Raw genomic sequence first — 14,671 nt, forward strand, 5'->3', positions numbered from 1 at the left:
AAGCATAGGATGCAACAGAAAAATAGGTTTCAGTTCTAGTCGCCAATGATCTGTAAACAGAAAATTGAAGAAAAAAACCATTCTCCTCACAAGAGCCTTGGAGGTCGGGGGGGGGGGGGGGGGGATTGCAGGACAGGTCTTGGTTGTACTGTGCTGCGAATGACAGAGGACAGATACTGTGGATCACGGTGGAAGGTGGCTGACAGAGCCCCGGATCAGTAGGGATGGAGTGCTGGCTGAGCGCTGAAACAGAAGCTTGCAGTGTCCACCTACACGCTAGTTAGCTCTACTCAGCTGTATGAGCTCTAAAATTATCCCTATAAAAGGAGACATTACAGAGTGTACAGTGTGTGTATATACACTTGAACCTCCTTAATCCAGGGCTCTGTCGTCCGGGAACACACATGGTACGGGCCTCTGCATGGCTGGAATGACAACGCCGGCTCCCTGCTGCAGGAAGGTGGGAGCCCTGAGCGTGGCAGGCTGGATCCAGGCATGTACACTGCTGCTTCCTCTCCCTCCCCTGCTAGGGGAATGGCAGTGCAGCAAAGCACTTATCTGGAGGCTTTTCCCCCACCGCCATTTGCAGACAATGGGAGCAGCGAAGGAGGGGGGTTGCACTTCCTGGGAGCAGTGGGGCACATAGAGCCACGTGTGCCCCCAGGAGCTGGGTGCCAGGTAAGCACCCCTCCCTCAACCTCCCAGGCACTGTACCCCATCCCCCTCACACAACGTCCCTCTCTCCCAGACAATGCATTACAGATTTATCTTTTGACGTTATACTTGTACAGTACTCCTTACTGGGTTGTACATACAAAAGCCTTACTGACAGACTTTGTTTACCCTTCATTATGGCAAGCACCCACAGTCCAGACAATTCCATCATCTGGCATGGCCTATTTCCCAAGGCTGCCAAATTCAAGAAGTTCAAATGTACCCATAAGTTTCTTGGTTGCAAATAAGTATTTCTAGTCCATTAAAAGCAACAGTCACAGTCAGAAGATCAAAGGCTCAGCTTCTGGCCAAGGCCAACAGACTTTAGTTGAGCATATGAAGCTAACACAATGAGATCATCCTTCACAGTGTGTCCTTTTGAGTCCCTTCCACTGAGGAAATTTAATTGCTGCTTTTTGGTTGTCCTTATATTGAGGGGGCCTATGGTCTGTAAGTCACAGCCTTTGAGAAACCTCTCCCTTCGGTCCACACTTCTTCCGGTGTGTACAAGTAATATATTAAGTACACTAGTATTTTTCAAAAACCCAAACAATCACATGGCCAAGATAATCATGGACTGGGTGGGCTGGATTATCTTTGATGAAAATATTTAGGGGAAAGTAAAGCAAATGTTGGATTGCAAAATAGAAGAAAAAAATTGCAACTCTGAATTGCTTCTCCTGAAGACCTGAGAAATGATGAACCTAGACTACGGCATCCGATTGTAGGCACGTCAGTACTAGAACACAGTGGAAAACTTGAGTGAATTGGTAGAGAGCAACAATGCGATTCAGGTGCTGAAGGAAGGAATGAGTTACACGTACAAAACTCTTGGCCCTTGGGGAATAGATTGAGTGTCTCAAAGAACTGGAAATGTTTGCACTATAAAGAGAAAGCACAACTCTTTAGGGGAATGAGAGGGGACAAAGGAGTTAATGGGTGAAATTAAGAAAAGGAAGATTTAGAGGGAGCTTCAAGGATAAACTTCCTGCCAGTGAATTTAGTGAGACAGTGGCTTGGCCTCCCAAGGGAAGCGGTGAAAGCCTCCCCGCCCAGTCTGAGCTCCCTGGAGTTCTAAGGAACAATCCTGCACTGAGCAGGGAGTCAGACTCAGAACTAGTAGGGTTTTTTCTCATATTTGGTGTTTATGATTTCATTAAACAAACTTCCATTCTTAGAATTGATTCCAAGCCCAGTGATCATGTCAAGCTCTGAAAATGCATGCATGCTAAGCACAAGGACCGTCCCTCTCACAGCACAGAAGCACTGTGCCAAATGCAGATCTGACACAGTGTGCAGTGCTGTATCGGCTCACTCTCCCTGATGCTTTAGTTCCTTGGTACAGAACAGTGTGCATCTACGTATTCCCATGTCGATTCCTGGTTATGCAACTCACGTGATTACGAATGCTCATCCCTGGAATGGGCATTGCCACGAGATAATTAACCACATTTGGAATCTGATGTTTCAAGGAAAGCAACAATGCTCAACAAATGATGAGGCAAACGGTCTGCCTGGAATGTCTGTCTCAGAGGGATTTATCGGGATTATGAGCATAAATTTGTTTTCCATGAAACATTTGTTTACCTTTCACTGCATTTTAATTTCGATTTTAATTGTAAAGGATCTTCAGCACTGATGAAAAATGTTTGCCTATTTGAAGTCCAGGAGGGAAGATGTGGGCCCACAGAGGACAAAAGGTATAACCCCTCAAACGTGGGATGGCCAACAGAGCTCAAGAAACAACAGGTTCTATGGGACAACAACAAAAACACCTCGGGCACATGTTAGACTGAATAGTTCTGAACAAACTGATACTGGATAGAGACAGTGAGTGGAGAATCCCAGACACTGTCTGCTGCTCTGCAGTCTGGATGCTGAAAAAGGTATTTGCCCAGAGATGTAAACAAATGAGAGAACGGAAGTTTACATGGTCCCAAAGAGTTACTCCAGGGCTACACAACTTTGGAAGCCCCAGGGGCCACAATGCTCACAGCACATGCCGAGGGCTGCAACTTAAGTGTGGTTGCATAAATATGCAAATAGCTTCTTTCACACAGACGGGCAGGAATACAAAGATTAAGCCTTGAATGCGGCACCAGACCCCAACGTGGCCAATGTGAGCCAGTCAGCACCTCTCAGGCTCTGCCTACAAGGCTAAACAGACAGCACTTCCCACAATGCCCCCGTGCTCCCAGCACCTCCTCCCTGGGGGCTAGACACGCTGACACCCTGTGCCCGTCTGTTCCAGCCAGCCTGTCCGCTTGTGTCTTTCAATGCTCACCCCACCTGGGAGACGCCTCGCCGTTGTGGAGCGTGTTCCCAGTGGAGGCCATATTCAAAGGATCCCACCTGCGGGCCACATGTTGAACCCTGCGTATCCCAAACCGCACCACAGGCCACAAACAAAGGGCTGTATGTGGTCTGTGGACCAAGTATTGAGTGGCCCTGAACTACTCCCTGCCCCCTTCCTAGGCTGACATGTAGCCATGGCGACCAACACCAGGAGATGGCTGAGGAGGAGGTGCCATGACTGTGCAGCCATGGACAAGGAGCGCCTAAACGGAGGAGATGCAGGGAGAAGAGTATCCGGAACCTCAGCTGGAGGTTTTGGAGGAGCCAGAATAGGGGCTGCAGCTGGGTGCACTGGAAGTAGGGAGCGCCAGGGTCTCCCAGGCATGACTAACCACCATGGGGCTTGAATTCTTTCAAGGAAATGACTACCAATGAATTTACAGTGGTTACTGGGGTGTTATCCTGCTTGCTGCCCAGTGCTGTGGTGATCCATACTTCCGTGGTCTCCGGGCTGCCCACCCACCTACTCAAAACTGCAGCACAACTTTTCCCTCAACAGACATTAATGCAGATTCAAGGGAGACAGAGATGGCTCCAGCATCAGCTATCACACAGGGATTGCCTCAAGGGTCTCATTACTACCACGCGCTGCTTCCAAAACAGTAACAGAGCTCCGGTCTACTCAGTGGCCAACCAATGTCCTGTCCCTCGGAAGGAACTGCTGACTCTCCTGTGTTACGATATCAACAAGTAGCACAGAAAAGCCCTGCTCCCCTTTTAAATTACACTACAACACATGTGGCACCATCATGGGCAAAGCCAAACATCAATTCTAGATTAAATTATAGTGCTGGATTTTCATAGGGTTGTTATAAACTTACAAAACTAACTATATAAATACTGAGCAAATATTGCAAGAGAGCAGCCACTCACAGAGATCCAATGCATGACTTGGAACTCAGTATGGTTATTAATGATCTGGAAGGTGTAACTGTTTAAGTGACCTATCTGTGGCAAAGTTACAGCTTTACCAGCTCTCCAGCTCTGGTTCTCTCTTCAGTCCTGTATATTACACCCAGCTCTCTTATAAAGCCTCATTAGATTCTGAGAGAGACTTCAGGGAAACTCATCAGGTTTGGGGAGATTGTAGTGCTTATATACTCAGAAAACCCAGAGACACTTGCGGAATTTAGTGGGTCACATTGTTAGCCGGAATCTAGAGCCACTGACTTCAATGGATATACATCAACTGAAAATCTAGCCCACAATCTCCACCCGAGTCCCAAGCCATGCAGAAGAGCCCTCAAAACCAGTCTTGTAACAGAAAACAAATCACAACCTTAGCTATTAAGACAGACTCAGGACACGTCTATACTAGGACGGAAGGTCAGCTTAAGATACACAATCCCAGTTATGTCAATAACATAGATGGATTCGATGAACCTTAAGCCAAACTTTGGCACTGTTCCCACAGAGAAACACTCCTGTCAACTTCCCTTACTCGTACTGACAGTGAGAAGTATTTGCACTGATGGGGGCACATTCAGCATTCAATTTAGCGGGTCTCTACTAGACCCGCTAAATCGAATGCCGGAAGATCGACTACCACAGCATGATCTTCCCTGACCTCACTTTCTTTAGGCCATGTCTACACTATGAGAAAAGGTTGAATTAATTAAGGTTGATTTCTTACCACCCAACTTTGTAAAATCGAAGGTTCATGTCCCCACTGTGTGCAAGACTTATGGAGAGCATAGTGCAAATCAGAGAATCTTTGAAAGAAAGTTTTATGAATGACCAGTTTTGAGAGTCATGCACTACCAGCCTCCTGAAGGACCTGGGCCATCCAGATAAGTCTTCTAGTTACAAATAATATTTTAGTTGCTAATCACATGAAAATAACAGCACTGGTATCTCTGACAAACCTATGGTTGGATACAATGTTCCTTTTATCGGCAAAATTGCCAAATTCACTCTTGGGTGCACTGATGTGGCTACTGGTGTGTGTGCCTACTTATTTGAGAAAAGCAGACACCAAAAACTCATAAATACCAAAGCATTACACCACAAACTTTAATGCGCTTTTCATGTTGGCCAATCCCATGGCTAAGGCTTGGTCTGCACTAGGAGTTTAGGTCAAATTTAGCTACAAATTTAGGAGTTACTATAGAGAACTTTCTGGGTGTCTGGCTGGTGAGTCTTGCCCACATGCTCAGGGTTTAGCTGATCGCCATATTTGGGGTCGGGAAGGAATTTTCCTCCAGGGTATATTGGCAAAGGCCCTGGAGGTTTTTCGCCTTCCTCTGTAGCATGGGGTACAGATCACAGCTGGAGGATTCTCTGCATCTTGGGGTCTTCAAAGTATTTGAAGGCTTCAATATCTGAGATATAGATGAGAGGATTATTCTAGGAGGGGGTGGGTGAGATTTTGTGGCCTGCATTGTGCAGGGGGTCAGACTAGATGATCAAAATGGTCCCTTCTGACCTTAAAGTCTAGGGCTGTGTCTACACTGGCATCCCTTCCGGAAAAGGGATGCAAATGTAGCACTTTGGAATAGGCAAATCCGCGGGGGATTTAAATATCCCCCGCGGTATTTGCATTAACATGGCTGCCGCTTTTTTCCGGCTTGGAGATAAGCCGGAGAAAAGCGCCAGTCTAGACGTGATTCTCCAGAAAATAAAGCCTTTTCCGGAGGATCTCTTATTCCTACTTGAAAAGGCTTTATTTTCCGGAGAATCACGTCTAGACTGGCGCTTTTCTCCGGCTTATCTCCAAGCCGGAAAAAAGCGGCAGCCATGTTAATGCAAATACCGCGGGGGATATTTAAATCCCCCGCGGATTTGCCTATTCCAAAGTGCTACATTAGCATCCCTTTTCCGGAAGGGATGCCAGTGTAGACACAGCCTATGAGTCTACATAAGGACGACATAAGGACGATTTTCTAAACAATGATTCCATGCTACCAAGCCTGTTCTGTCAACTTTAAGGGCCGCTAAAATCTATTTTGGTACTATTATTTCAATGGTTTTTACATCTTATTTCCAATCTCATTTTGTCTAGCTTCAGCATCCAACTACTGGATTATGTTACACCTTTCTCCAACAGACTGATGAGGCCATTATCAAATATTTGCTCCCCATGTAGGCACAAGTCACCCTTAGCTTTCTCTTTGTTGAACTAAATTCATTAATACCTGTGCCATCAGACTCATCTGCTGCTGCCACCAAATTGTCTAGCAGAAGGTGCAGATCAGGGAATGACGCTTTTACAGCCCCAAGGAGTTTTACCAAACTCTCGGCTTTCAGGGTCTTCTCTTCCACCACCTTCCTGAGAAGATTCTCCATTGCTTCTCTGTGAGAGCTGCCTTCACAGCAATCCAGAATCACCTGGAAGAACAAGAAAACAACCTGTTACAACTTGGAAGTAAATGCAAGGCTATATTGGTGGTGTCGGAGAAAGGGCTTTGGATTCTTTGACTATGGGACTCTGTTCTGGGCACCAGGATTGCTACGAAGAGACGGGATCCACCTATCCAAGAGAGGGAAGAGCATCTTCAAAGCCTGGTTTGCAAACCTAGTGAGGAGGGCTTTAAACTATATTTGTTGCGGGATAATGATCTAAGCCCTGAGGTAAGTGTGGAAGTGGGATACCAGAAAGAAATACAAGGAGGAAGGAGTAACAAAGGAGGACCTCTGATTCGTATGGAGAAGGTAGGGCAATCAACTAGTTAACTAAGGTGTTTGTACACGAATGCAAGAAGCCTGGGAAATAAACAGGAAGAATTAGAAGTCCTGGCCCAGTCAAAGAGCTATGATTTGATTGGAATAACGGACACTTGATGGGACGACTCACATGACTGAGGCACAGTCACGGAAGGGTATAAACTCTTCAGGAAGAAAAAGCGGGGGAGAAAAGGAGGAGTTGCACTGTATATAAGGCTACATCTAGACTACAGGCTTTTGTCGACAGAGGCTTTGTCGACAGATACTGTTGACAAAGCCCCTGTCGACAAAGAGCATCTAGACTAGATTACATGGATCGAAAAATCGATCTGCTTTGTTGACAAAGAGCGTCCAGACTGCCAGACGCTCTGTTGACAAAAGAAGGCACCCGGAAATGCTTCTGGAAGGTCACAGGGGCAGCCTTAAAGTCCAGGCGCTACTACCTGCTCTTTGCAGAGACGTGTGCTTAAAGCAGTGGTCACCAACCAGTCGATCGGGATCTACTGGTCGATCTTGGAGCCTCTGAGAGGTGATCTTGACTGGTTTGGCCAAGAAGCTATTAAGTGCTGGCACTTCAGCTGCCCCTCCCCCCCACTGCCTCACAACTCCTTACCTTTGCCTTGCAGCTGCCCCCCACCCTCACCCCTAGGAGCCTCCTGCTTTCTGGGCAGGGCAGGGCAGGGAGAAGAGAGGCGCTGATGTCAAGTTGCCCCCTCTCCCACCCTGTATCCTATCACCACAGAGCAGAGAGGGGCATATCGGGACTTGGGATGGAGAGTGCTGGCTGCTTTGGGGTTGGGACAGGGAGCCTGCCCTAGCCTCACTGCACCACCACCCAGCAGCCACCTGAGGTCAGCAGGGCCCAGTTGCAGCCCACATCAGGAAACCCTACACCAGTCATGAACCCCCTCGTGTACCCCAGGCTCCTGCCCCAGCCCCAAGCACCCCTGCACCCTCCCAGAGCCTGCACCTAGAACCCCTCCTACATCCCAACTGTTGGCCCCAAGGTCAGCTCAGAGCCCCTCCCACACCCCAAGTCCCTTCATCCAAGACCAGAGCCAGCACCCCCACTCATTGCCCCTGCCTGGCGAAAGGGAGGGAGGATGGAGTGAGCAGGGGCGGGGTCTCGGAGAAGGGGTAGAAAGGAGGCGGGGCAAAGGTATTTGGGTTTGAGGTAGCTCTTGGATTGCGCTTCAATTAAAAAAGCGATCTCATGCTTAAAGAGGTTGGAGGCCACTGGCTTAAAGGGATCCCCCTGGCCAGCCGTTGCTCTGCTCCTGCTCCTGGCTTGCCTACCTCCTAGGGGGAGAGCAAAGCTGCTGCGGTGCTTGCTCTGGTTGCCCTGCTTCCTCGGACACCACAGCACTTTATTTTCTGGATTTTTTTTTTTTTACTGCTTTTCATCTTTTATTTGACAATGGAGCCTGAGCTGCCCCTGGGCAGGGGATGGCCCCATGCTGCCATACTGCAGCTTCTGCTGCATCTGCATGACTCTGTCATGAATCTCCTGCCCCGTATGGACCCAAACCGCACCAACGAGACCCTCCTCCGGGATGCAGGAGTTCTGCCCTTGCTCCCAAATTTTTGGGGGACAGGCAGATTTGGCGGCACGAAACAAGTTCCAACTGGTAGGACCAGCTTGTCATGCAGCTCTGGGACGATGACCACTGGCTCCGCAAATTCCGGATGCGGAAGGCCACATTCCTGGAGCTGTGTGCCTGGCTCGCCCCTGCACTGGAACACCAGGACACCCACCTGCGGCCGCCATCCCCCTGCAGAAGCAGGTCGCAATCGCCTTGTGGAAGCTGGCCAACAGCTACCGCTCCGTGGGACACCAGTTTGGTGTGGGGAAGTCTACCGTCAGGGCCGTCTTGATGGAGGTAAGTCACTCTCGGGGGACAGGCCCTGCTGGGTGGGGGGGGGTTGAGAAAGGGGGACTGCCAGGCAAGGGCAAGAGGGAGTGGGGGATGGAGTAGCACTTGGACGTCGCTCCTCGGCCATCCCTACACTGATGAGGGGGAAGAGGGCGTCCTGACAAGGGGAGGGCTGGGGTGGGAGGGGGGAAGGGTCCCCCAAGAGCTTAAGTAACGTAACTCCCTGGTTTCTGTCTGTCTATTCGTCTCATGCTGCAGGTGGTGAGGGCCATCAATGCGGAGCTGCTGAAGAGGCTCGTCTGTCTAGGGGACCTGGACAACATAATCGCCAGGTTTGCCACCCTTGGATTCCTGAACTGCAGAGGAGCCCTCGATGGGACACACATCGCAATCCGCACACCGCCCCATCGAACAGCCCAGTTTATAAACAGGAAGGGCTACTATTCCATGGTACTGCAGGCCCCAGCTGACCACCGGGGACACTTTATGGACATTTATGTCAGGTGGTTGGGGCGGGCACATGATGCCCGCATATTCAGGAACTCCTACCTGTACCGCAGGTTGCAGGCAGGAACATTTTTCCCCCAGCGACACCTCGCACTCGGGGAAGTGCAGATGCCAGTTTGCATAGTGGCCGACTTGGCCTACCCCGATGCCGTGGCTCATGAAGCCCTACACCAGCCACCTGGATGCAAGGAGCTTTTCAACACGCATCTTAGCCAGGCTCGCATCCAGGTGGCATGTGCCTTTGGCTGGCTGAAAGGGAGGTTCCGTTGCCTCCTCACACGCCTGAAGATGGGGGAACGCAACATCCTGGAGGTGGTGGCCGCATGTTGCACCCTCCATAACCTGGTGGAGAGGAAAGGGGAGGCCTTCCTACTGGGGTGGAGGACAGGTGCTGATGGTGAGGAGAGGCCATTTCAGCAGCCCCGGACCGGCTGCCATCCTCCAGGCTCACCAGGCTGGTGTCCAAATCCAAGAGGCCCTGAGGTAGAGCTTCTCAGAAAGATCCCACTGATTCTCCCCAGGACCTCCCCCATGGGGGGTTTGTCCTGGCCCACCCCTACTTTTCCCTCCGCAATCCTCACGCTCTTCCCATTCAGAACACATAGAAGACCCACTTTTCTTTGTACACAGAAAATTGCTTTATTACAAACACTAGCAGTAAAGAAAATGCATGAACTGTTGAACAAAACTTTTTCTTTTAACTGTTCACCTGTTTATCCACAGAGTAAATGTGTCTGCCAAAAATAAAGATTTTGTAACGTAACTGAAATGTCCTTTAACTGGGCTGGTAGGGGACTGAAAACCTGGAGGGGGGAGAGAGGCTGAAAACCTGGAGGGGGGGTGGGGGGGACTCAAAAGGGCCGCTGCTTCCCTGAGCGCAGGGTCCTGCCACTGTCCTCTGTCCTGGCATTGCCACAGCCTTGGGATCGGGTGGAGTGAGACCTAGTCCTGACCTGAGCAGAACGGGAGGGCAGCTGTTGGGCCTATGATGGCTCGGGAGCAGGAGGGGCTGGGGAAGCAGGGGGGAAAGAGGGGGTTGGAGGGACTGGCGGAGCAGTGCCCGTGACAGGGGCAGGCAAGGCAAAGAGCTCCCTCATTGTGGCACAGATCCGTGCGCTGCTGAACCAGCTCGTCCAGCAGCCTGGTGCGCCAATAGGCCTCTGCCTGCGGCCTTTGCTGGAGCATCCTGCTGAAGTCCTGCAGGGCCTCAACGTGCTCCCTTAGCAGGTCCGTGTAGACCCGCCAGCAAAAGGAAAAAAAGGTGTCCTTTTAAAATCTTGAGGTCTGTGTTCCTGGTCCAGAATGATCCCACCAGCGCTGCCACCATGTCAAGGCTGTTCCCCACTCTGGTACTCCGAATGCAGAAGGTGGGAGCCCGCAAGAGGCCTTACAAATACTTTGCCTCGAGTCTAGAGGCTTCTGCTTAAAAAGTCCCCAAGGTCATAAATTCCCTTCCTTCCAATGTGTCCGCTTCTAATTTTAACCTTGTCTCCCTTTAATGGAGGAAATTTGCCAAACATTGGACTAGCCTCTAACTCCAGGAGGGGTAAACTTGGGATTCTGATAACAGCACCTTCTCTGGCCTTCCAGAATGGCCACAAGCAGAGTTCCTGCTTGGAGATATTTTGCTGGAAGCTGTTAAGAAAAGGAGCCCATAACAAAAAGTAATTTAGGAGATGCTGGAAGGTAAGAACAGATTCTCAGCTTAGGTTTGTGGCCTCAAGACGAAACAAGCCTTCATTTACACCAATGGCCCCAAGGTTACTCTCTATTCCTTGTAATACCATCCCATAAGGGAACAAAAGGCCTAGCTAACTGCAACAGAAGTGCCTATTGGAGTCCACATGTAAAGGATCTCCCCCCAGCCTATGGGGAGGGTCCACTGAGCCCAGAAAACCAAGTCATTACTTGGGACAGATAAGATAAAACAGGGATGGGTGTGAGGGTCAAAGGGCTAAAACAAGGGAACCGGATGGGGACACCGAGCAGAGAACCCTGGACAGCACCCACTGCCTCCCGAAGGTGTGGAGAGAGCCAGCAGGCGCCGCCCAGTGGAACTCTGCCTGGATGCGTGAGCGGATGCAGGAACGGAAACAGGCCCCAGTCGCAGGCCCCTCCCTCGGCCAGCCTCTGCTCCCTGGTCTTATAAATTACCATCTTGGCGATAGCCAGGAGGAGGTTGACCAGGAGGTCCCACGACTTTGTGGGGCCACGGATGGGGTGTGCATAGATTAGTAGGTGAGGGAAGAAGTGTAGCCAGAAACTCAACAAGAGATTCTGAAGGAGCCAAGGGGGGCTGTAACCTGGCATACTCGAGGCAGACATGCGCCAGGGTCCCCCACTCGCCACAGAAGGGGCAAGTGTCAGGAATGAGGGTGAACTGCGCCAAATACACGCCCGTGCTCACAGCTCTGGGCAGGATTCTCCAGTTAATGCCCCCGGTGGGATGTGGAATCAAGGTGGAATAGAGACTGGCCCACCGGGGTTCCCCACCCTCTACTGGTGGTAGGAGGTTCCACCACTTGGTATCTGGGCAGGACATGAGGGTGGGGAAGTGGAGCATAACTGCAACATAAGGGAGGCTGCAGGCACATCACAGAACACACACAAGAGATTTCAGAGTTTTGGTAAACAGCCCTCCCCAAATAATGCAGAAAGTGCCCGAGTGTATAAAACATAAGATCCTTTTAGGCCAGTCTAGTCTGTGTGCACGATGCAGTCAGTTACAGGCAAGTGCTGCTAATCCACCAGGAAACACTAAGCACTGTATTTTGTAAATGTGGCTGATGATTACCAAAAACTGAGACGAGGATGTCCTGCACATAAGGGGATATGCTACACTTTATCAGCAATGGCTTGCTCAGTTTAGTAAACCAAAAACTTTGGAGCGTTAACTGAAAGATAACTTGACAGCAGAGACAAACACATACAGAAAGACTTGTCCACTAATCAACACTGATGTTTTAATTTCCAGACTTTCTGTGATGGATAGGAGGAATGCTGGCCTTTTCTGAACATCCCAGCATTCGGGAATCAAAGGGGTGGCAGGAAGCCAGGAGACCCAATAAGAAGAAAGTCTGAGATTTGAATTGAAAGTGATACCTGTCTGCTGCTTTTCTTTTGTGAGTTTTAAGCCAGGAGCTGAGGGAACAAGATGAATTGAACCAAGAAGAACTACCATGCCTGCAAAGAATACTGGGCATGGAAATGGACTGGATCTAGAATCACGGGTATGTGAATAGATAGGGAATGGAATGTCTATTTGGTTACACTTGTCTGTGCTAAGTCCATGTGCCCCCTCCCCCCACACACTGTACTTTAAGTGTATCCCAGGAATGGAATTGTGCTGTGTTTTTTAAATTGTTATTTTCTCAACTGCTCTAGTATGCTTTATCAAGTATATCTTTTTGTTTTGTTAATAAAAATCACCTTTTTTTAAGGCAATGATTTTTCTCATATCCTGGAGGGCAATAGGAGGGCTGTGTAAGCATGCCTAAGACTGAGAGGTGAACTATCAGAGACTGCAGTCTGTTTTCTTGTATTTCAAGCTCTCTTGAGGTGAAAGAAGTTCCGTGTGCTTTCTTCCAGGGGTTCACGAAGAAAGGGGTTGTTTCCCTTGGTGGTGGCAGCCTATCTCCCAGGGTCAGGGAATCTGTAACCTTAGGGAGGTTTTTTTTAAGCAGAAGCCTATAGAGGCAAGGTATTTGTAAGGTCTCTTGCGGGCCCCCATCTTCTGCATTCAGAGTACCAGAGTGGGGAACAGCCTTGACATGGTGGCAGTGCTGGTGGGATCATTCTGGACCAGGAACACAGACCTCAGGATTTTAAAAGGGCACTTTTTTTCCTCTTTTACTGTTGGAAGTTCTGGGTTTTTTTCTTTTGCTGCCTGAGGGGGAAAGGCACACAGAAGGTTAAACCTGCACAGCCAGAGAGTCCAAACCAAACAGTTGTGTTTGGTTTTTTTCTTCTAGCTTTCGGGGCAACTGGATAGCTAGGCTAGAGTAGGGCAGGGAAGTAGCCCAGTGCATGTACTTGCGGTCGGGCAGAGTAGACCTGGAGCAACCAACCTTCCTAAGCGACACACTGAGGTGAGAACAGCCTCAGATCAGGGTGAGACGTCCTCCTCCAGGGAAGATTCATACAACGAGGGAGGAAGGACAGGGGAATGTCCCTGGGAGGCCGGGGGGGGGGGGGGGGGGGGGAACTTTGTGGGGGCAGGAGCTGAGGGTGGTGGCCATGCCCCTCCAATACCACCCATCTCTCAGAGTGGGACAGAGTCCTTAAGGCAGGCCGACCTCTAAGAGCAACATAGAGTGCTTCCTACGGACGAAGCATTTGGAAGCGGATGTGGAGACGAGGCACTCAGAAGCAGAGGAGACGGAAAAGCAGAGATGCTTTGAGTTGGAAAAGGCCACCACTCCTCCTATCCATCACACCTTCACAACCCTATGGCAGTACACTCTCCAAGTTCACTACAGTGGATTTCCACAAAACTTATAAAGAACACCCACTGCCTCCCTATCCCAGGGCTGAACCTTTGCAAATGAGCTCTCATGTTCACATGCTCCAACTGGAAAGTTAACGGGAGGACCTGAATTATTAGCTATTTCTCTTCCTTGCCAGAACCTGGTAGTTACCAGGGCAGGGAAGCAACTGTGACCTGGCAAATCTCGCTCTCTATATTTTAAGGTGCATCTGTCTACGTGTGTGTCTGCCTGCGAGTCCATTTGTTAAAGCTCTCCTCCTAATGGCAAGAGCTAGGGCCACCAAATTCACTATGCAGCTTCCGCGACTCCTAACTTAAAGCAAGACCGTGGTTTGGTTGTGCCAGAACAACCGGAAGTCCCGGGAAAGGACTGTTTTCCATTAGGGATGGCAAATCCCATTTAATTGGTTAATCTATTCAACATAATATTTAATTGTTTAACAGGTTAAAGGGAGAGCGCCCCCCCCCCCCCCACCTACCACAGTCAGCCTGGAGTGGCCCCCTCGCCACAGACAGGGGCTGCTCCAGCCAGCTGGAACAACCCCGTCCATGGTGGGCCCCGAAGGGCTGGAGCAGCCCCCTCCCTGCGGCAGGCAGGGAGCTTCTCCAGGCTCCACTGGTTAATGAGAACCAGTAAGCATCACCCATATAGGAGTTAACCCATTAGAAGAGACCACTGGGAGCAGCGAGCACAGGGGACAGCTCTCCTGCAGTGTCCACCGGGGCAGCCATACCACCAAGGGAGTGGCCAGCAGTGCTGGGCCTCTGCCATCTTGCCTGAGAACACACGGGGTAAAGTCTGCCCCAAATCCCTTTCCCTCCTCCCGGCCCTTGGCTATAGTTCCGGGTGAGAGGAGGCTCCTGGCGGCCAGGGGAAGAAAAAAAGGCCTCTGGTGGTCAAGGGGAGGGGCTTGGAGGAGAGAAAGCGCCCTGACAGCTGGGGGGTGGAGGCTGGGAGAAAGTGAAAACGCCCCTGGAGGCCAGGGGAGGAGGTGGGGGAGGGGGGAGAAAATGCCCCTAGTGGATAGGGATATGGGGAGGAGAGAAAATGCCCCTGGCATATGGGTCCCCT

At 50.2% G+C, this 14,671-nt stretch overlaps 1 protein-coding gene across 7 annotated transcripts in view; it reads right to left on the reverse strand.

Moving 5' to 3' along the window:
- ZBTB40 (zinc finger and BTB domain containing 40) overlaps positions 1-14,671 on the reverse strand; it is a 93,743-nt gene that overhangs the window by 46,927 nt on the left and 32,145 nt on the right. For all 7 annotated transcript variants that reach the window (XR_012897351.1, XM_075906661.1, XM_075906659.1 and 4 more), the window contains one exon: positions 6,204-6,396. Coding sequence is in view for 6 of the 7 variants with exons in the window: in XM_075906661.1 (XP_075762776.1) it covers positions 6,204-6,396 (193 nt within the window). In the remaining variant the exon portion in view is untranslated. The remainder of the gene's footprint in view (positions 1-6,203; positions 6,397-14,671) is intronic.

The sequence above is a fragment of the Pelodiscus sinensis genome, chromosome 23, assembly GCF_049634645.1.
Source record: "Pelodiscus sinensis isolate JC-2024 chromosome 23, ASM4963464v1, whole genome shotgun sequence".
Taxonomy (NCBI): domain Eukaryota; kingdom Metazoa; phylum Chordata; order Testudines; family Trionychidae; genus Pelodiscus; species Pelodiscus sinensis.